This window comes from Chenopodium quinoa, unplaced genomic scaffold (assembly GCF_001683475.1).
Source record: "Chenopodium quinoa cultivar QQ74 unplaced genomic scaffold, ASM168347v1, whole genome shotgun sequence".
NCBI classification, from domain to species: Eukaryota; Viridiplantae; Streptophyta; class Magnoliopsida; order Caryophyllales; family Amaranthaceae; genus Chenopodium; species Chenopodium quinoa.
Window position 1 is genome coordinate 3,384,354 of NW_018743199.1, and position 20,629 is coordinate 3,404,982.

The 20,629-nt window shown below is 38.5% G+C and overlaps 1 protein-coding gene across 1 annotated transcript; it reads left to right on the top strand.

Moving 5' to 3' along the window:
• Positions 1-18,477: 18,477 nt before the first annotated feature.
• On the top strand, positions 18,478-19,531 carry LOC110733713 (inactive cytochrome P450 76AD1-like; the record flags this gene model as incomplete). The annotated part of the gene is made up of 1 exon (XM_021913798.1): positions 18,478-19,531. A coding segment is annotated over exon 1 (987 nt), but the record flags the coding sequence as incomplete, so codon positions are not given.
• Between the last annotated feature and the right edge of the window lie 1,098 nt (positions 19,532-20,629).

A 20,629-nucleotide genomic window follows, 5' to 3' on the forward strand; every position in this document is an offset into this window, starting at 1 on the left:
GCTAGCAACTCGTTTAAGTCTCATTAATCAATTTGTTTTTTTTGGGTCCATTGTATCTAGTTGCTTATGGTCCAATTATACGGAACTATAGATTAACATGTGAAAGAGAGGAAGAGAATGTGAAAAATGTTAAGAGTTGAATAGACATGTGAAGAGATTGATGGAAATGATGGAAGAAAGGACGAGATTAGAGTCCGGAAAAAATAATAAAAAGAAGAAGATAGACTCTAAATAGTGTACAAAGCGGGGATGTTAATTAACTTATTTGATTAAACTAGTTGTTGGTAGGATGATGCTATGGATTTTGTTTAAGTACAAAATGAAAAAATTACGTACTTTAAGATTGATTTTTTTTTTTTTAATGAATGTAAGTAAAGTAATACTCCCTCCGTTTCAATATGATAGTCCCATATGGAATCTATTACATAAAATAAGAAAAGAAGAATATTTGGAATCTAACATTAAAGTCAAAAACAATTCATAAATATTTTTGCCTTATTTAAACTTTTTTTTTTTAGGAAACCGTCAAGTATAATTGCATATTTCAAGGGAATAATTTCTTTACTTAGACTCATGTCATCAATGCACAATCATTAATTTAACCAATCATAATTTAATAGGTATAAAATAGGAAATAAAAACTAAGTTAAAAGTAGAATACATTCAATATGGGTAGATCTTTTTGAAACGCTCAAAATAGTATGTGGGACTAACAAATTGAAACGGAGGTAGTAACAAATTCACTAGAGAAAAAGGAAATTTAATTTAAGGTGAATCAGTGTGGAATAATTGTCCACTTGATAGGATAGTAATGATAAATAAATTGGAAACTCCAAGGGCTTTAAGGGTTTAAATATAGTCCAAATATTTATGTGTGTCGCCATTATCCATGTGACACCATGTCATAAATCTCATTATGACATAACAGTGACACATGTCTTCAACATAATATTTCTTTGCGTTATAATAATAATAATAATAATAATAATAATAATAATAATAATAATAATAATAATAATATTATTATTATTTCATTCCCTTCTCCTTTTCTTCGCTTGGGGAATTAGAGAAGGAGGTTGTTGCGTTACTGAAGCGGATTCAGAGGTTCTCGACGACGCAAGATATTGGGGCTCGTGCTGCAGCTCATATCTTCACTAGGGTAGGATTTGCTATATCTAGAGGAGTGGGGGCCTAGATTGTATCTCGGCTTCCCACTAATTTATTGTAGGTTGTATGACTTTTGTTTTTGAATAATAATAATAATAATAATAATAGAGGAAATTTCAGTAATAGAGCGAGTAATAGTAGTTGACATCCATTTATTATATTGGTATAATTAGCAACAATGTAAAATAACAATGTAATAGTAGTTGATTCGAGCATGATTTTGCTCCTTTGGATATGAGTGTGGTTTACTCTGAAAAATCAAAGATTTGAGTGTGGTTTACTCTGAAAGACCAAGAGATTTGAGTGTGGTTTACTCTGAAAGACCAATAAAAGATTTGAGTGTGGTTTACTCTGAATGCCCAATAAAAGATTTGAGTGTGGTTTACTCTGAAAAGCTAATATTTGATTGGAGCTCGATTTTGCTCTGGAAAAACCAAAAATTGTTATTTACAGGTTCGAAAAGAATGACGTTCCTGTTTGATTGATGACTAATGAGTTCGAAAAGATGAACGTTCTCATAGTTGAAAAAGAAGAAACAAAAAAAATTGAAGGCGACATCACAAGAGTGTGCATCTCGACTTCAACAAATTGAAGAATTTCCAATCGCAACGTTCGTGTTACTGCCGTTACGATTGCGGGAGGGTGTTAGAGATATGAAAAATCGGAAAATATATATATGATATATTTTCCGCAGACATCATTTAAGAGAATAATATATTTAGGTTTATTTTATGTTAAGATATTATTTAGTGAATATATCATTATTAAGATATATGGTATATCTTTTGGGAAGATTGTTTCCTATCTTATTAGCATAGGTTTTGTATAAATACTCAACCTGTTGATGAATAATAATCAAGCAATACAGAAGCTATTCATTCTCTCTTCTCCCTAATTTGTCAAATAATAATAATAATAATAATAATAATAGAGGAAATTTTAGTAATAGAGCGAGTAATAGTAGTTGACATCCATTTATTATATTGGTATAATTAGCAACAATGTAAAATAACTATTAGACAAAAAAAAATACCTCGATTTTGTTTTTTAAAAGTAAGGAGAATGACCCTAATCAAACTTCAAGCTTCACGGATTTTGGTGAAGTATTTGTGAGATAGACACTTGAAGTGAGGGATGGAAAAGAAAACTTCACCCCAAGCATCGATTTGGCCATTTAATTTTAATTTAAGGTTACAAGGTGAATCCCCATTCATTTGTATCAAGTTTTGCTTGGTACCAAATACCTTAATCTGAGGTATATAGTTAGATACATAACATACATTAATGCTCAATGAAGGGGGCAAACAAAATACTACGTAATTGTGTAGTAAAGGGCCGGGTGTGTATGTAGTCGCTATAGGTATAAACAAAATACTTACAAGTTGGGTGATGATTGATGATGTAAAATTGTGCATTTGTCTTTACGTTTGGTACTTTCGATCTTGTTTATTTTTGGCAAAACTTGTCTATCATGTTGTTAATATTAATCATTTTCAAGTGATTGTCTTACATGGTTGGTGGAAATTTCACTATGCAAAAAAAAAATTTAAAAAAACGTGGCAAACTGAAGTTCACTTGCTGGATGGGTACCCCCTGGCCTCCAGCGATTACTGTTGAATTTACGCCATAATTGATTGTCTTCTAATACAATAATACATTAATACATCGAAGTATAAGATGTTGCTCATATGGTATCACATATGATTTTACTATGATACGTTGGACTGTTTTCACGATTTATATAATCCCTCTAATTCTTAATTAGATGCTTAAAGAGAACCAGAGACAGGATGGATAAAATTAAAGAAGATAAATTCTTGTGAGATTTGTCTTTAATTTTCACTTTTCAAGAAATTAATTAATTATTCAATAGAAAGTTATATAACATTTGCATACAGTACATAATCTGATTAAAGTTAAGGTTTTGTTCTAGTTATATATTAAAAAAAAATGTTAGGGTTTGTTAGACCTATTCTTCTAAGAATATCTTTTTTTTTTTTTTTTTTTTGTCAAAAGCAACTTCTAAGAATATCAAGTAAAGGAAATTTACATGTTGTTTCGTCAATTGAATACAAGATATTATTTAGTTACTTAATTTATTGCATTTAGTAGGTAAAACAATAATCTTAGTGGACATGGGTTAAAAGATCTTTTAATTTTGTTATAGTATTGTTTAAGAAGATGAACAATTTTCAAATGGCTACAATAAAATGGTGGCCATTGTAACTGAATAAATCTCAACCCTCCATTTAATTAAATTCATCATAATCATTCTTCAAAAAAAAAAAAAAAATTCATCATAATCATCCATTTAGTTGGCTTTAAAATAAATTAAACTTTATTTAAAAATAAAACAATTAAATGAGATTAAAAAAAATCAACTATAAAACTTACTTGTATAATTTATCCTACTTGATGTTTCAATTTTTTATCTTTAATGTCAATCGATTGGTTTCTTAATACATTTTTATCTCAAATTTTCGAAATTCTGAAAAGAAAAAATATATACATATTTTTTTTTTTGAATAGCAAAATATTTCATTAATTAAAAGTCATACGACATCTACAATAGAGATTCGACGTTTACAAATACATAAGATATTGAATCAAATAGAATTTTCCTTCATAAAAACTACGATCGTTGAGTAGATCTTGCACTGCGGAGCATCTCCCGCTTATATCGCTGAAAATTACAGCCTTGTTGGAGAGACAATCTAACGATCCTTTGTAGCCGTGAGGATGTTTTCCTTCTGATCCATCTGTTCGTATTCGAAAACTTGATAACTTTTTCACCAACGAAATAATTTCACGATAATCTATTAGATCTGCTACCATGGATTTAAAACAAAGAAATTTCTCCCTCGAAAAGAGGAAATAAACCTTGTCTTTCGAAGGAGGTCGAAAAACCCTTGTCTTTCGAAGGAGATCGGAAACCCTTTCTTTCGAGAAAGAAAAGTTCCTCCCAAAAGGAGGAAATATTATTATAAACCTAAAAAAACAATAAAGAAACAAGGATTGGGGCTTTCCACCGATTAAAATCGATGAAAGCCCCTTCAAAATTCAACAATAAAGGCTAGGGTTTTGGAGAGAGAAAGGAGGAAAAAGGAGGAGAGTCCTGGACAAAAATATATACATATAATAATTAAAGAATTTATTTTTAATTAAAATTACTAATTAAAGATAAATAAATAAATAAATAAACAAATAATCTTAACCGTTCATTTTAAAAAAATTATAGTAGTCAAAAGTGATAAGACTACATTAGAATTTTCATAATCTTTTGCGTTAATAACTTGGGGGCTTCTATCGATCCAACAAGGCAAAAATAATGTTTCGTAACAAATTAAGTTGGGCAGCATGAGCTTTCTTTAATAAAAACAAATTATATATCATTATCTCTATCAACTTATCACGGGCTCTAAACTCTCTGATACGAGGTAGCAATGCAACTCCATCTTTTGTTGATTTTTTGTCAACTTTAATGTGCCAAATTAATTTTAGCCTCTTTTGACAAATGATGATTTCTTTTAATTTACCCATTTAATTTGATTTTGTCTCTTAGTTGGAAATATATAAAACTTAAATTAAATACGTAAACTAAATTCTAATAAAATAACGAATAATAGTCAATTCTAAAACTGTCTTAAATTTAGCTCAATTTCAGAGAAAATAATTACAAAAACTAAATTCTAAAAACCAGTTAGATTCCCCTAAAAAATGTTGAATTGTAAATTAATTCCCTATTTGCGTTGGTTTAAAAACTTATTTCCACAATATTGTCCACGTAGGTTTGGTAGTTTTTTTTTTTTCAAAGAACTGCTATTGGTGATAGCGGTTCTATACTTATAAAACCGCTAATGTCGTTAGCGGTTTTGTATTAGGTTCTTGTATAATAAAAATTCACAAGTTAAAACTTAATATAAGAACCGCTAACGACATTAGCGGTTTTATAACAAGTATAGAACCGTTATCACCGTTAGCGGTTCTTTTTGATAGCGGTTCTTTTTTTTAAAAAAACAAAAAAAACAAACCTTTTTCCAATCCTACGTGGACAATATTGTGGGAATAAGTTTTTAAACCGACGCAAATAGGGAATTAATTTACAATTCAACAATTTTTATGGAAATCGTTCTAATATTCAAAGCTAAAATTCCCTTCAATTTAATTTGATTTCGGATCGGAAAAATTAAAATGGAGTATAAGAAATCACCTAATGTCATGAGATTTTGATAGATTCACAATCAAGCAAATGATTTGCATACTAGCAATGATATCAATTGGTTATTGTAAAACTAATCCTTCTAACTTATAACATGGTACAACATTTCACTCATATTTGAATTTTCTCATGGGCTCAACAGTATCTCAGTTTATCCAATGTGAGCCAACTCATATTGTGGAATACATAAGGCTTTAACAATTTTTAGGGAGAATGGTGATAATATACCTTGAGTTAGGGTCTGTTCTCATACGCTGAAATTCAGTTCAGTTCAGTTTAGTCCAGCTCAGATCAGTTCAGGTTAGTCTAATTCAATCCATTTCAACTCCTAATTTCCTTCTCTTATAGAATATTCAGTTCAGTTCAGTTCAGTTCAATTTAGTTCAGTTCAGTTCAGTTCAGTTCAACTCAATTCAGTTCAGCTGAGTTCAGTCAATGAGAATAGGTCCTTAGTGACGTTTTCACTTTTCCTCTGCATTTTTTTTTTTTGAAATGTTACCGTTTTTTTCTCTAACTTTAGGATCTTTTAGAAACAAATTCACACCACCTGCTTGTTTCTAAAAAACAAAGTAAAATAAAATAAAATCACACCATTTGCTAGAGGTTGTAACAATCCAAACTATCCCACTAAACATTTTTGCTATTTGCATTGCTTTATTTATTTTTACTCTGACCTCCTCCTACCTGAATTTTACCTACAACGCCTATACTTCCATTTTCATCAATTTATAGAATTTACTAAATACATCCGGGTGTATAGAACATACTCTCATTAATTGGCGGGCCAAAAAGTGAGGTAATGTAGGCCCAATGGCCCATCCATAAATAATCATGTTGGACCAATTATCCCATTGGGTAATAAATAATTGTTTTATTAGAGTCAATGCCAAAGTTTTTCCAAGAAAGATGTAAATAAAAATAAAAAATAAAAGAAAGAAAGAAAGAAAGTAAAAGTATAATTGCCAAATGGGTTTCATAACTTCATCACTTTGTATAGTTCCATCCATCTATCCCTTTCTAGGATCTATCGTACGTTGTAATTATATTTTTAGGTCCAAATGTTAAGTTGGGACATGCCCTCTTCTGCCCAAACAAGTAACAACGACACACAAATGCGTATGCCCTCTGTTTCGGTTGAAAACAATGGGACCTTGCCGAAGGTCCGCTGAAATGGAGAAGACTGGATTCGGTCCAAGTTGTGTTGGGCCGAAGGTTTCCTGCACAGTGAACACACGTAAACTAGCCTCGGGGGTGTTTCCGAGGATGGCCCCTCCGATGCTAAAGTCAGTACAATGTGTAAAAGGAAGACACTATGCAAGAGAGTTTGTAGCTTGAGGCTTTTGTGGAATATTCCTGAATGCAAGAATGAGCATATGAATTGGAATATCCGTCGTTGTCTAATTGTTTTAGTATGATGGCTTTTATACCTCATCATACATGGAGAAGTTGGGCTTTAGCCCAATTGGCTTACTTTGTGGGCTGACCTTTGACTTTTGAGCAATTGGAGAGTTGAACCTTGACCTTGGGCTTTTAATTGGATCATTTAGTGCTCAGGCCCAATTTTGACTAAATTGGACCCAAACAACTTGCCCCCCAGACCCGATTTGGAAGGATGACGGGTCGGGTTTGATTTAACTCAGAAAAGGAGGGAAGTAAATGATTTAATTGATCCAAAAATTTGAATTTAAACCGTAATTAATGAGATAACAACGGTTAATGATTTGCGGAAGTTGGACGGATAATGGGCAGTTTAATCACAAGACATGTGTTTAATGGTTACTTAGTGGGTACTTAAGAGAAATTAAAGCACAGACTCTTCGTATCCCGTACCTGGAGATATAAACAGAGGCGCGTCATTCTCCTCACTTATTCACCAACACGAACCCAGAATTCTTCGAGAGAGAAACCAAGAACCCGCATCAAAACTTCGCAAATTCCCCGAGCATTGAGCTTAGAAACTGAGACTTGCCACTACGAACTCGTAAATCGGGGGTGTTTCCGAGGAAGGCCCCTCCGATGCTAAAGTCAGTACAATGTGTAAAAGGAAGACACTATGCAAGAGAGTTTGTAGCTTGAGGCTTTTGTGTAATATTTCTGAATGCAAGAATGAGCATATGAATTGGAATATCCGTCGTTGTCTAAATTGTCCTTTGAATGTGTTAATATGATGGCTTTTATACCTCATCATACATGGAGAAGTTGGGCTTTAGCCCAATTGGCTTACTTTGTGGGCTGACCTTTGACTTTTGAGCAATTGGAGAGTTGAACCTTGACCTTGGGCTTTTAATTGGATCATTTAGTGCTCAGGCCCAATTTTGACTAAATTGGACCCAAACAACTTGCCCCCCAGACCCGATTTGGAAGGATGACGGGTCGGGTTTGATTTAACTCAGAAAAGGAGGGAAGTAAATGATTTAATTGATCCAAAAATTTGAATTTAAACCGTAATTAATGAGATAACAACGGTTAATGATTTGCGGAAGTTGGACGGATAATGGGCAGTTTAATCACAAGACATGTGTTTAATGGCTACTTAGTGGGTATTTAAGAGAAATTAAAGCACAGACTCTTCGTATCCCGTACCTGGAGATATAAACAGAGGCGCGTCATTCTCCTCACTTATTCACCAACACGAACCCAGAATTCTTCGAGAGAGAAACCAAGAACCCGCATCAAAACTTCGCAAATTCCCCGAGCATTGAGCTTAGAAACTGAGACTTGCCACTACGAACTCGTAAATCGGCAACTTTCGCTTCAGATTAAGGTAAATTCCTTTGATTTCAGTTTATTTTTCTTCGAATTCGAACTCCTTTCCCTTTTTTTTCGACTTTTCTCTTCGAAACAATCCATGGCAAGAGGAGTTAGAGGTAGAGCCCGTGCTCCAAGAAGAGCAAGGCTGATTCCCGATCCTAGGAACTGGATTGGGACCTGGAATGGTCAAAGGCCGGAGTCTGACCCTGCTGAAGGGATTAGGGCGACTCCCCTTTCCTCGGCTCCTCCTCAAAGAACGGATGAGCCGAGTGCTTCTGGACGGGATGATGAAATTCCCGCTGTCCTTTGGGATATCCTCCCTGGGTTTTCAGAGTGGGAGAATGCCGAAGTCGCTTCGGCCATGATAAAGAACCGCCCCTACTCATGGTGGGTAGAGAACGCCGATCAATATCGATTTGCCGAGCAGATTGAGTTGCACTACGGCATTTTTGAAGCTGATGGATATTGGTGCCGAATGCCCTCAGCATCCGATAGAATCCATCGTCCACCCCCGGGGTATGTGGGGGTGTACACGAGACAGCTTCAGTATGGGCTGAGGTTCCCTTTGGACGTTTTCGTCCGAGACTTGCTGATCCATTACAACATTTCCCTACGTCAGCTAACCCCCACCAGCATCCGAAGGGTGATGACATACTTATGGGTCTGCAAGTTCTTCAAATACGTGCCGAACCTGCACTGCTTCAGAAAGCTCCATCGGCTAGTGCCAAATATTCAGAGTGGGCACGGAAGCCATGGTTCTGGGTGGTATCGGATTGAGTCCCGGCCCCAATACTTGACCATGTGGCCAAATGACTCTTCAGACAAGGACTGGAGAGGTCAATGGATTTGGGTTAGGGCACCCACAGATCCGGGCCACCCTTGCGTCTTCAGCGCTCCCCGGTACTTAGCTGAGCCTGATCCCGAAATGGGAAGTCTAGGTTCCCCCGCAGATAACGGGGCGGATCCGAACCTGGATCAGCAACACATCTTCGGCAAGCTGCCGAACCCGGGGGGGAGTGGTCGAATGCAGCATATCCCGGAGACTTGGCTCCCCGATACGCATTACGTTTTCCAAGAGAATATGCTAGCAGCTGTTGGCCTCAGCCGAAAGTTTAAGGATGGTAAGCTTCTTCGGCTGGGGCCGAGGCTTTTAACTACCTCTTTTTCTTCTCTCGCTTTGCTTTTTTATGCTGTGCCAACATATCTGAGCTTAACTTTTTCCCTTTCCTTTTTTCAGAGCGGGACGAGACCAACGTTGGTATTAACTACGCTCGTCTTGGTGTTAACCGAGAGCGAGTTGTAACTGAACGGGCCCCGTCTATCACTGAGCCGAGGCATAGGGAAGTTCATCTGGATTCTTCCCACTTCCAAATTGAGGCTGTTGCTCTGTATCAGAGGCAGAAGCCTTGGTGGAAGAAGAGAGACCCTTGGTTTCAGCTGCTGAACGAAGAAGCTGAAGCTGCCCGCACAGCCGAAGAGGTTGCACGGGTACTTGAGGCTTGCGAAGGAGGAGAGGGGTCCTCCAGAGCTGCTGAAGCCGAAGCTGCAGCTAGAGCAGCTGAAGAAGACGAGGCTTTGCTGAAAACCTCGGTGAGCTTTCAGAAAACTTTTCTTTTCTTTTTTTTTTTTTTTTTTTTTTTTTTTACTCACACTCTTCTTCCCCCCTGTCTGTTACAGTCTGAAGAGAGTAACAGACACAGAGAAGGCAAAGCTCCTGTTCGTCCCGAAGATCAAATACAAGAGTCTTCAGACTCAGATATGGACGAGCAGCCCCTTCTGAAAAGGCGCCGAAGGATGGCCATCATCGGCCCTCATGACTTTCAGCAGAGGCCGATGACCATCGGCGTCGCAATAAGGGAACCTCAGGAAGGCAATGGATCGCCGAGGGTTCCCCAACCAACACCCCAATCTCCTCAAAAGACCCCTCCGCCACCTCCTGAGATGGAGGTGGATCAGAGAACTCCCGAACCTAAGGGAGGGGTCGAAGAAATCAAAAAGAGTGCTGCTGAGCACGAAAATAAAGATGCCGTGATGTCCAGTGCTGAGGGCTTCACGGCAGATATCGCAAGAGAGGTTGAGGCTTTCGTCCTCACCCCTGAAGAAGAGGAGGTCATAGTAATTGACTCCTCTGAGAAGGACGATGCTGAGGCAACCAAAGCTAATCAAGCTCCATCGTCGTCCTTCCCTTCTTTCCAGACTCTGCATTCTGGAGAAATGGGTTTCTCGGCCCCCCGAATTCCAATCCCAGATCACATCTGGGACCTCATATGGGGTCAAAACCGAGAAGGAGCTGCAGCCTACTTCGGCAATTTTGCTGGCATGTCCGAAGTAGACAGGGCTAGGATCTGGTCGCTGAAGGCCACTGCTGGGATGGGCGAATCCAGCAGATCAGTTCCTGACCCAGCCAGGTCTAACCAACTGCTGATGATGCAGGTAATTTTCCTTCATTTCCTCCGAAATTCAGCTCTTCATATATATATATTTTTTTCAGTTCGTGCACAATCAGACTCTCACTGTAGAGCTGATTGATACCCTACAAGATAGGGTAGACGCTGCTGTGCACGAAAAGAAGGTGGCTGAAGAGGAAGTTAAGCTTGCTAAGCTGAAGCAAGCAGCAGCTGAAGAGAAGCAGCAGGAGGTTGAGGAGTACGGTAAAAAAGCTGCCGAAGCCCTGAAAACCTTCTGCGATGCTATGGAGAAGGAGGTTTTTCCCCCACTGATGGAAGGGGAAAAATTCCTCCAGGAGCATATGGGAGTGGACGTCTCCAAATTCAAGGCTGCTATTGAGAGCCGAATTCAAGAAGGAACTGCTGCACAAGCTGAAGTGCAGCAGCGTCTAGAGGCTCTTGAAACCAGCCGAATGGCTGCTGAAGAGTTGCTCCTGGCCAAAGACGTCCAACTCTCAGAGGCTGCTGCTGCTGCTGAAGCCCAAAGAGCTAAATTTCAAGAGGCTGAGGATCAACTGCTGATCCAGAAAGTTGAAGTGGCCCAGGCTCAGACAAAGGCTTTCCAAATTCAGCAAGAGCTGAATGAGCTGAAGGGTTCCTCCTCCAAAGTCGCTGATGAGCTGAAGAAATCCAAGGAAGACTTGGAGGAGACCCAGAAGAAGCTGGCTGATTCTGAGGCTTTACTCAAAGTCCGTGTTTACACCCAAGAGGAATATGAGATGGGTTTCAGAAACGGATTCCGAGTATGCCGAAGAGTCTGCCTTCATGCTGAGCCGAAACTGGACTGGTCTAAATGTGCTGAGTGGGTTCAGAATCCCGAAGACCCTCACATGAAGTATGCAACTCCAGCTGAAGCTGAAATTCTTAAGGCTGAGGAAGCCGAAGAGGAAGCTGAAAGACTGGAGTTGGAAGCTGAGCAGAGGGAAAGGGAGGCTCGGCAAAGTGCAAAGCCCGCTTCTTCTGCTGCTGGGGCTGAGGCCACCATGGGGCTCAACGCTGATCAGTTTGATCCTCCGGCTGAAGCATAGGAACTCGGGCAGTCGTCTTCAGAATCTTGCGGTTCATCATGCGCTTAACTTTAGACTTGCCGCTTTCTGAGTTTTTTGCCTTGTTTTTTGCTTCAGCTTGCCTTGTCGTACAGCAGTTTTATTATTTTTTTTTGCTTATGTACGTATTTCGGCAGCTGTTATTTTCCGCTTGTGGGCGGCTGCCGATACTGAATTATTGAACTTGTAGCTCAATTTTTGAGAAATATTAATCTAATGCTCTTTTCTTCAGTTGCTTTATTTTTGAATGCTTTACTGTTTCTTTTCTTCAACTCTGCCGAACATAGTTGCACTGAGTGCTTCTTGCCCCCACAGAAATTGAAGTATGACTTCAGTTAAATAAGCAATTTCTGAACTTCTTCAAAATGGGTATCCGAAACACAGGGCCAACTGGAGGCAATGCTTGGGACATTAGCTTTCTGGGACTAACCTCTTTAGAACAAGTCTTACTGAAGTTTGACTTCAGCTGAAACACCACCGTTCTTAAAGAAGACGCGTATCCGAAACACAGGGCCAACTTAAGGCAATGTTTCGGATAATGGCTCTCTGGGATACAAGGCTCAGTTAAGGCAATACCCCAGAATTGTCCATGCTCATGTCTTTGGAGAACAGGTCTTACTGATGTTTGATTTCAGCTGAAAGACCAGTGTTCTTTAAAAAGACTGAGTTTTATAAGCCATCTGAAACCCAGTTACCCGAAGGCGAAGGTTTCAGACGAGGCTGATTTAAAAAGGCTGTTATCCTTGATTTTCTGTCTATCTTTGAAAAATGGATACCCGAAACACAGGGCCAACTTAAGGCAATGTTTCGGATAATGGCTCTCTGGGATACAAGGCTCAGTTAAGGCAATATCCCAGAATTGTCCATGGACTCATGTCTTTGGAGAACAGGTCTTACTGATTTTTGATTTCAGCTGAAAGACCAGTGTTCTTTAAAAAGACTGAGTTTTGTAAGCCATCTGAAACCCAGTTACCCGAAGGCGAAGGTTTCAGACGAGGCTGATTTAAAAATTTTCAACTGTTGCTGTTATCCTTGATTTTCTGTCTATCTTTGAAAAATGGATACCCGAAACACAGGGCCAACTTAAGGCAATGTTTCGGATAATGGCTCTCTGGGATACAAGGCTCAGTTAAGGCAATATCCCAGAATTGTCCATGGACTCATGTCTTTGGAGAACAAGTCTTACTGAAGTTTGACTTCAGCTGAAAGACCGGTGTTCTTTAAAAAGACAGGTTTTGTCAGCAATCTGAAACCCAGTTACCCGAAGGCGAAGGCTTCAGACGAGGCTGAATAAAAAACCCTTAAAGAGTAGATAGAACAAAGAAAATTTTGAAAGGATAAAAAGTTGTAAATATTTATATAAATGGCGGCTCCAAGGCCTTTCATTAGTTCAAAATGTACTTACAAAGATTGTTCTGCCCCGAAGGGTTTACACATGGTATCTTTTCAGTACATCAGCGTTCCAGTGATTTTTCAACTCAGTTCCATCCAACTGCCGAAGTCGGTATGTCCCTGGCTGAAGCTCATCATATATTTCGTAAGGTCCCTCCCATGTAGCTGAGAGCTTCCCATGGATTCGGCCTTTCTGAACTGCAGCAGCATTCCGAAGGACAAGATCTCCAATTTTGAGAGGCCTTGCATGGACCCTTCGGTTATGGGAGATGAGGTCTGAACTTATCCCGGGCATATCAGCTGCCGAGAAAGCAAACACATCTCTGTTATCCCGCAGGAGCTGAATAAGTTCACAACGGGTGTTAGGATCAAGGTCCATCCCGATTGTTACACATTTCTCAGCATCTCCTTCGGCCAACTCAACTGTTTCAGTCTGTTGGTCCATGTCCATTGCCGATGGACTGGACTCTTCAGAATCTGGTCTGCTGCCAATGTCAGCAGGTGTCCCAGTCTTTATGTTCTTCGGCTGGCTCTCTGAGTCTTTCGGCTCAGCTGAAGAGTCAACCTTTTCCCTTTCGGGACCTTTTTCTCTGGGCACTGATCCTTGGGCCGAAGCACTTAGGCCTTTCGGCTTTTTTGTGCTTGGCTCTCTTTCTTTTTCTTTCTCCTCCTCATCCTTGTCGTTATCTGGGCGACTAATGGATGGCTTGAGGTAGTTGCACCTTCGGGCGTCCTTTTGGTTGCCCTGTATCCTTTCGGGGAAGCCGGCGTCTGAGACATAAATCATCAGCTGATGATAAGTTGAGACGACCCCTTGGATCTCGTGAATTATGGGTCTCCCCAAAATCACGTTGTACACTGAAGGAGCGTCGATGACCAAAAACTCAATCATGACGTTCCGGGCTGCCTCATCGCAACCGATGGTGACAGGAAGCGTCACCTTCCCATCTGGATAAGTTGAAGCCCCATTGAACCCGGATACCGGATAGGGTACCGGCGTAAGGTGCTTGGGCTTCAGCTTAATTTGGTTGTAGGCCTTTCGGAACAGAATGTTTGCTCCGCTGCCACCGTCAACAAGGACCTTACTGACGTCGTGGTTGGCCACCGTGGCGATGATCACCAACGGATCCTCGTGAGGGAACGTAATCCCCCGGCAGTCGGCGGCTGTGAACGTCATGTTCGGCACCGGCGACTGGGGAGCTTGAATGTCAGCGTTGTTCACCTGGTGAGTCAAAGCTCTAAGGTGACGCTTGTGCTCCCTCCGAGAGTATATTCCTCCCGAGATAACATTGATCGGAGGGAATTTCCCCTCCGGTTTTTTACTGTTTTTCCGGGGGAAATCAAGGTCCTGCCGAGGGTCCTTTGCTAGCCTCTCGGATTCTTTTTTCTCGCGGTGATCCGCGATGTATTTTTTCAAGTATCCCTTCCGGACCATGTCCTCTATCTGGTCCTTCAGCTGGAAACACTCTTCAGTGTTGTGGCCCGAAGACTCGTGGAACTCACACCACTGATTTTTATTTTTTCGCTGATACCACTCTGGGAGTGGTCTCGGCTTTCGGTAACTCTGCTCCTCCTTCGTCACACTGTAAATTTTGGCGCGTGGAAGAGAGAGCGGAGTGTAGGACTCGTATCTGCCTGTGTATGAGGCAAACCTGTCCTTCTTTAGGTCGTTGGCCGAAGATGGCTCCGAGACCTTTGATTTTCCCTTTGCCTTATGGCCTTGGCCTTCAGACAAGGGTATTTGCCTCTGTTTCCCTCCCCCGGATTGAGGTTGGGTTTTTGCTTTATTCCATTCTTCGGCTCGGATGAACTTATCCGAAGCACTAAGAGCTTCCTCCAAGGTCTGCGGGGTATGCATGACCATGAAGTCTAGGAATTTTCCTGGCTGAAGGCCATTCTGCATTGCAAAAACAGCTAGCCCCTGGTCTAGCTGGGAGACGCTTGATGACTCGTTACTGAAACGGGTCAGGTAGTCTCGGAGGCTTTCGGTTTCCCCCTGTTGCAGACCCATGAGCTCTGCGGTAGTCTTCTCTCGGCGGTTTGCCGTGGAAAACTTGCTCCTGAACTTGGAGGACAGATCATCCCAACCTGTTATGGAGCCTTGCCTTACTCCCTTGGAGATCCACGCTTGCGCGACCCCCTTGAGAGTGGTTGGGAAATATTTGCACCAAGTCGGCTCGGATCTGGGGCAAAGATGCATATGAGTCTCATACGAGGCCACGTGGTCCTTCGGATCCGTGGTCCCGTCATATGTGATATGCGACGGTATTTTAACCGTGGGTACGCGCTCTTCCAGTATCCATTGCTCGAATGGTGAACTAGCGGGAAGCATAATGGCCTTGCCCTTGTTCCTGGCCGAAGGGACCGCGCTCCGCCCTCTTAGAGAGGTAGGAGTGGTTTTCGTCCCTGGCTGGGAAGTCTGGGCCTCGGCTGCAGGGAACGAGAGGCGACTACGCACGCTCGGTTCCTGGCCGCCGAGTCGGTCAAGGACGCTTCTGCGAGCAGTCTCGGGTTCCCGGCGAGTAGATTCTGGCCGAGAAGCTGAGCTGCTGCTCTTATGCGCTGCTGGTCTTGAGGATGAGGATCCTTTAAATAATTGAGAGTTCTTTTTCCTCTGTTTTTCATTTTTCCAAGAATCCTCCTCCCACTCTTCCAGTTCCCGGAAGGAAGGAAGCTTCCCACCGTCATGGTCTAACTTCCTCCGCTGATGCCGGGTATGCGGAGGAGTTTGATCACGAGGCGGTGGCATATTCTGTGCCCTCATTGCCTCCATGAGTACTGCCAGCGCTCTTGCCACCTCTTCCGAACTGGGCCCCGTCAAAGGGGTCCCCGGCCGAGTGTGGTAATGAGGCCGTGCAGCCGATGGTTGGCTTTGGGACACTGAATATGTCCTATGATCAGACTGACCCCTGCTAGACCGAGAGTGGTCCGGCCTATATTGAGAGTCATGCATTATAGGAGATAGGGAATCCTCCTTGTGTGATCCTCCCCCCGAGCCGGCACCCTTGGGAGAGTTCCGGTCCGGCGAGGGCGATGGTGTAGGGGTTTTAGGCTTTTCGCCCGCTCCTTGACGGAGGCTTTTGCTCTTGCGGTTCTTAGCCATGGCTGCTAAGATAATTGCAAGATGATCTTGGTTAGGAATTTGGCTTAAAGATTTTTGAAAGTCTTCCCCACAGACGGCGCCAAATTGTTTCGGTTGAAAACAATGGGACCTTGCCGAAGGTCCGCTGAAATGGAGAAGACTGGATTCGGTCCAAGTTGTGTTGGGCCGAAGGTTTCCTGCACAGTGAACACACGTAAACTAGCCTCGGGGGTGTTTCCGAGGAAGGCCCCTCCGATGCTAAAGTCAGTACAATGTGTAAAAGGAAGACACTATGCAAGAGAGTTTGTAGCTTGAGGCTTTTGTGTAATATTTCTGAATGCAAGAATGAGCATATGAATTGGAATATCCGTCGTTGTCTAAATTGTCCTTTGAATGTGTTAATATGATGGCTTTTATACCTCATCATACATGGAGAAGTTGGGCTTTAGCCCAATTTGGTTTACTTTGTGGGCTGACCTTTGACTTTTGAGCAATTGGAGAGTTGAACCTTGACCTTGGGCTTTTAATTGGATCATTTAGTGCTCAGGCCCAATTTTGACTAAATTGGACCCAAACACCCTCTATTTTTAAAGATTCGTTTTTAAGTTTCTGACAAATTAAAATATTTCTAACAGTTTCATACCCCATTGCATGTGCACATTATTAAAATATCATGAATTCAACGACAAACTATTTTACGACAGAAATTATTTATACACTACACTTATTCCCTTTTTTAATTTTTTTAAAAATTATTAATTAATTTTACTAATTATTAAATGAAGCTTGCATATTATGATGTCACGTGTTTGCTTTATGTTCTCCGATTTTCTTTTTCTATCAAATGTAAAAATAATAACCTGTTCAATGTTCACTCTTCTAACTACTTTTCTCCCACTTTAAGTTAATGATCTGTTTTAACAAAAAATTAAAAATAAAAATAAAAAAAATCAAACTTCCTTTTTTTTTTAGGAAAAATTACTAATAATAATACAACCTTTGTCCCATTCTTTTATAATAATACAATCTTTTAATTATTTTATACTAATACAACCTTTAGGGGGTGTTCATTTTAAAACAAGATTAAATCGAATTTTCGATGAGTTTTGAGGTGGGAGAAGGGAAGGGGATATTACACCCTTCCTCATCCCCACCACCAAAAATTCATCCTTCCCCTTTCTTAACCTCAAAGTCCACTGAAATTTGATTTTATCTTGTTTAAAATGAACACTCCCTAAAGGTTGTATTATTACAAAATAATCCAAAGGTTGTATTATTAAAAAAGAATGGGCCAAAGGTTGTATTATTTTTTTTATCAATTTTTCCTTTTTTTATATTTTATTTTATTTTACGAAACTTCCCGATTTATCGAAATAGATATCTTTACAAAAGAAAATAATTACTCCGTATAAACTAAAACTACATCATCACATTCCATCAAGTTAATTTACCAAAGTGTAAAAAATTTTACTAACTAAAATTGATTTTAAATGAATATTATTTCTTAAGGGATAGAATACATACATGGTATATATGGATTGGGGAAAAGTCTAAATTTCAGTCCAAATTAAATAATTTATTTGTAGATTGGAAAAACTCATGTTTTTAAGTGTATATAAAGTCTCTGAAAGGCTTGGCCATGTATGTACAAATTATCTTCACTTAATTTAGGGGAATAAAAAAAAAATCAAATAAGAGTTAGTAAGTTTAGGTTAAATAAATTAGACAAAATAAATTCTACAAAGTACGTACTAAATTAAATAAGCTCATATGAACTATAAATCAAAATCACATAAACATGTATAGAACCCACCATATGACTTTCCTAATTTTAAATTCCAACTTATGAAATTTGACATTGGTGGAAAAATAATACATAGCACAACGTATAGAAAATAATACTCCGTAATACTCTAATGCTTAAACGAATGATTCAGATTTAAGAGTGTCTATGCTATTTCTTACAGCTATATGTTAAATTATTAATTACCAGTGTTAATAAATCGTATAATTTAGTTGAGTTCATTGTTTATATAGGGTTGAAAGGTATAATCTTTAGTCTAGTTTTTGACTTAAGTTACATGTACCCGACATAGTTTTTCTAACCTACATTAATTTATCAAAAAACCTACATTGATTTATCTTTTGAAATATTGATAACTTGTTTGGTTTAATTTCATTGTTTCAAGCGTTCAAATCATGATATATCAAACTAGAGAGATTTATTGGATTTGCCAAAGTCCTATTCCAATTAATCAAAAACCCAAACACTAATGAAATAAGTAAAATTTCCAAATTTATATATAATATTTTTGTTCAAATAACCGGCAAAAAAAAAATGTTAATTACCTAGTAAAAACTCTGATATTTTGTTTATTCTTTTCATAGTATGTGATTCCTTTCTTCTCGGATATACTGATACAACCATTATAAATAGAAGATGCTAGACATTTACGTAAGTATGCACAACATAGCAAAAACCAACCAACTTCTATTACAATATTTTTTTAATACTTCTTTTGGAGGAGAACAAATCATGGATAATACAAGCCTAGCAATGATACTTGCAATTTGGTTCATTGCTTTTCATTTCATTAAAATATTATTTACTAGCCAAACTTCCAAACTTCTTCCTCCAGGCCCTAAACCACTTCCAATAATCGGCAACATTCTTGAAGTTGGTGACAAACCTCACCAGTCATTTGCTAACCTCGCCAAGATTCACGGCCCTCTAATATCTCTACGTCTAGGCAGTGTCACAACTATTGTTGTATCATCAGCTGAAGTAGCCAAAGAAATGTTCTTAAAAAAAGACTACCCTCTTTCTAACCGTACTGTTCCTAATTCTGTCACTGCTGGTGACCACCACAAACTCACCATGTCGTGGTTGCCTGTCTCCCCAAAGTGGAGGAATTTTAGAAAGATCACAGCCGTTCATTTACTTTCTCCTCAAAGACTTGATAGTTGCCAAAGCCTTAGGCATGCCAAGGTACAACAACTTTTTCAATATGTACAAGAATGTGCACAAAAAGGGCAAGCCGTTGATATTGGCAAGGCTGCATTTACTACATCCCTCAATTTGTTATCAAAACTATTCTTTTCGGTCGAATTAGCCCATCATAAATCCCATACATCTCAACAATTCAAAGAACTTATATGGAATATTATGGAAGATATTGGCAAGCCTAACTATGCTGATTACTTTCCAATCTTAGGATGTGTCGATCCTTCGGGTATTCGACGGCGATTAGCGTCTAGTTTTGACAAGCTAATTGCTGTTTTTCAAAGTATAATCACTCAAAGGCTTGGTAGTACAACAACAAAGATAAATGATGTGCTTGACGTTCTTCTCGACCTCTACAAACAGAAGGAGCTTAGCATGGCCGAGATTAACCATCTTCTAGTCGTAAGTTCATTTTTTTTCTCCATATATATATATATATATATATATATATATATATATATATATATATATATATATATATATATATATATATATATATTCTAATGTAATCTTATGACTTTTGACTACCACAATTTTTTATAATGGATGGCTGAGATTATTTGTTTTTAGATTTATTTTTAATTAGTAATTTTATTTTTAAAAAAATCATTTTTAATTATTTTATATATATGTTTTATTTCCTTAATTTTGAAAACATAAAAATAATTTCTGAAAGATTAAAATATATATTACGTATTTAAAATGATTAAAAATTAATTTTAATCAAATTTACGAATAAAAAATAAATTAAAAAATAAATAATCTCAGCCGTCCATTTTAATAAAATTGTGGTAGTCTAAAGTCATAAAACTACATTGAAATCATATATATGTTTTCTTGTGTACGTAGTTTCGAGGAAATTGACGTAAATAGAATATCATATCAGACTAGTTCTTAGATTCACGTCAAAGATTTTGACGAATTAAGCTAATTACTACAATCATCAAGCATGCATCTACTAATTCTTAATATTTTTTCTTTACCAATAATGAGCTTGTGCATGGCATAAAATGATTTTTTAAGAAACACAACTTTACATTATAAAATTAATAACGAATTACGATTCATTGATTGGATATATATATATGTGACAAATATATAAACCACATTTATTTGGAGCTTGTTAAACTCTGACCTGTCACATTAGATCAGAATTTAAAGTATACTTGTTACTGTTTTCATCTCAAATAATTGTTTTACTATACTATGCTTTGCAACAAAAACAAGTAAAATAGTATATTTGTTGATAAAAATTGTACGAGTAAGATTTTGATGTATATAATGAAAAAGGCAAAATAGTATGAGAAGATAGAACGCAACCCGTGCATTCACAATAATAAAACAAGAAAATTCCATTAAGAACAATTAAATGATTGGTAAGAACATTATTCTATAAAATAAAGAAAGTATACATTGTTTAATAGAATAATTACCCATCCAATTGGACTTCGGGAGGATATTACAGACCATGATAAAAATTTCGACAATTTTTGTTTCCGCACGAAAAAAAAAGTCAAAAAA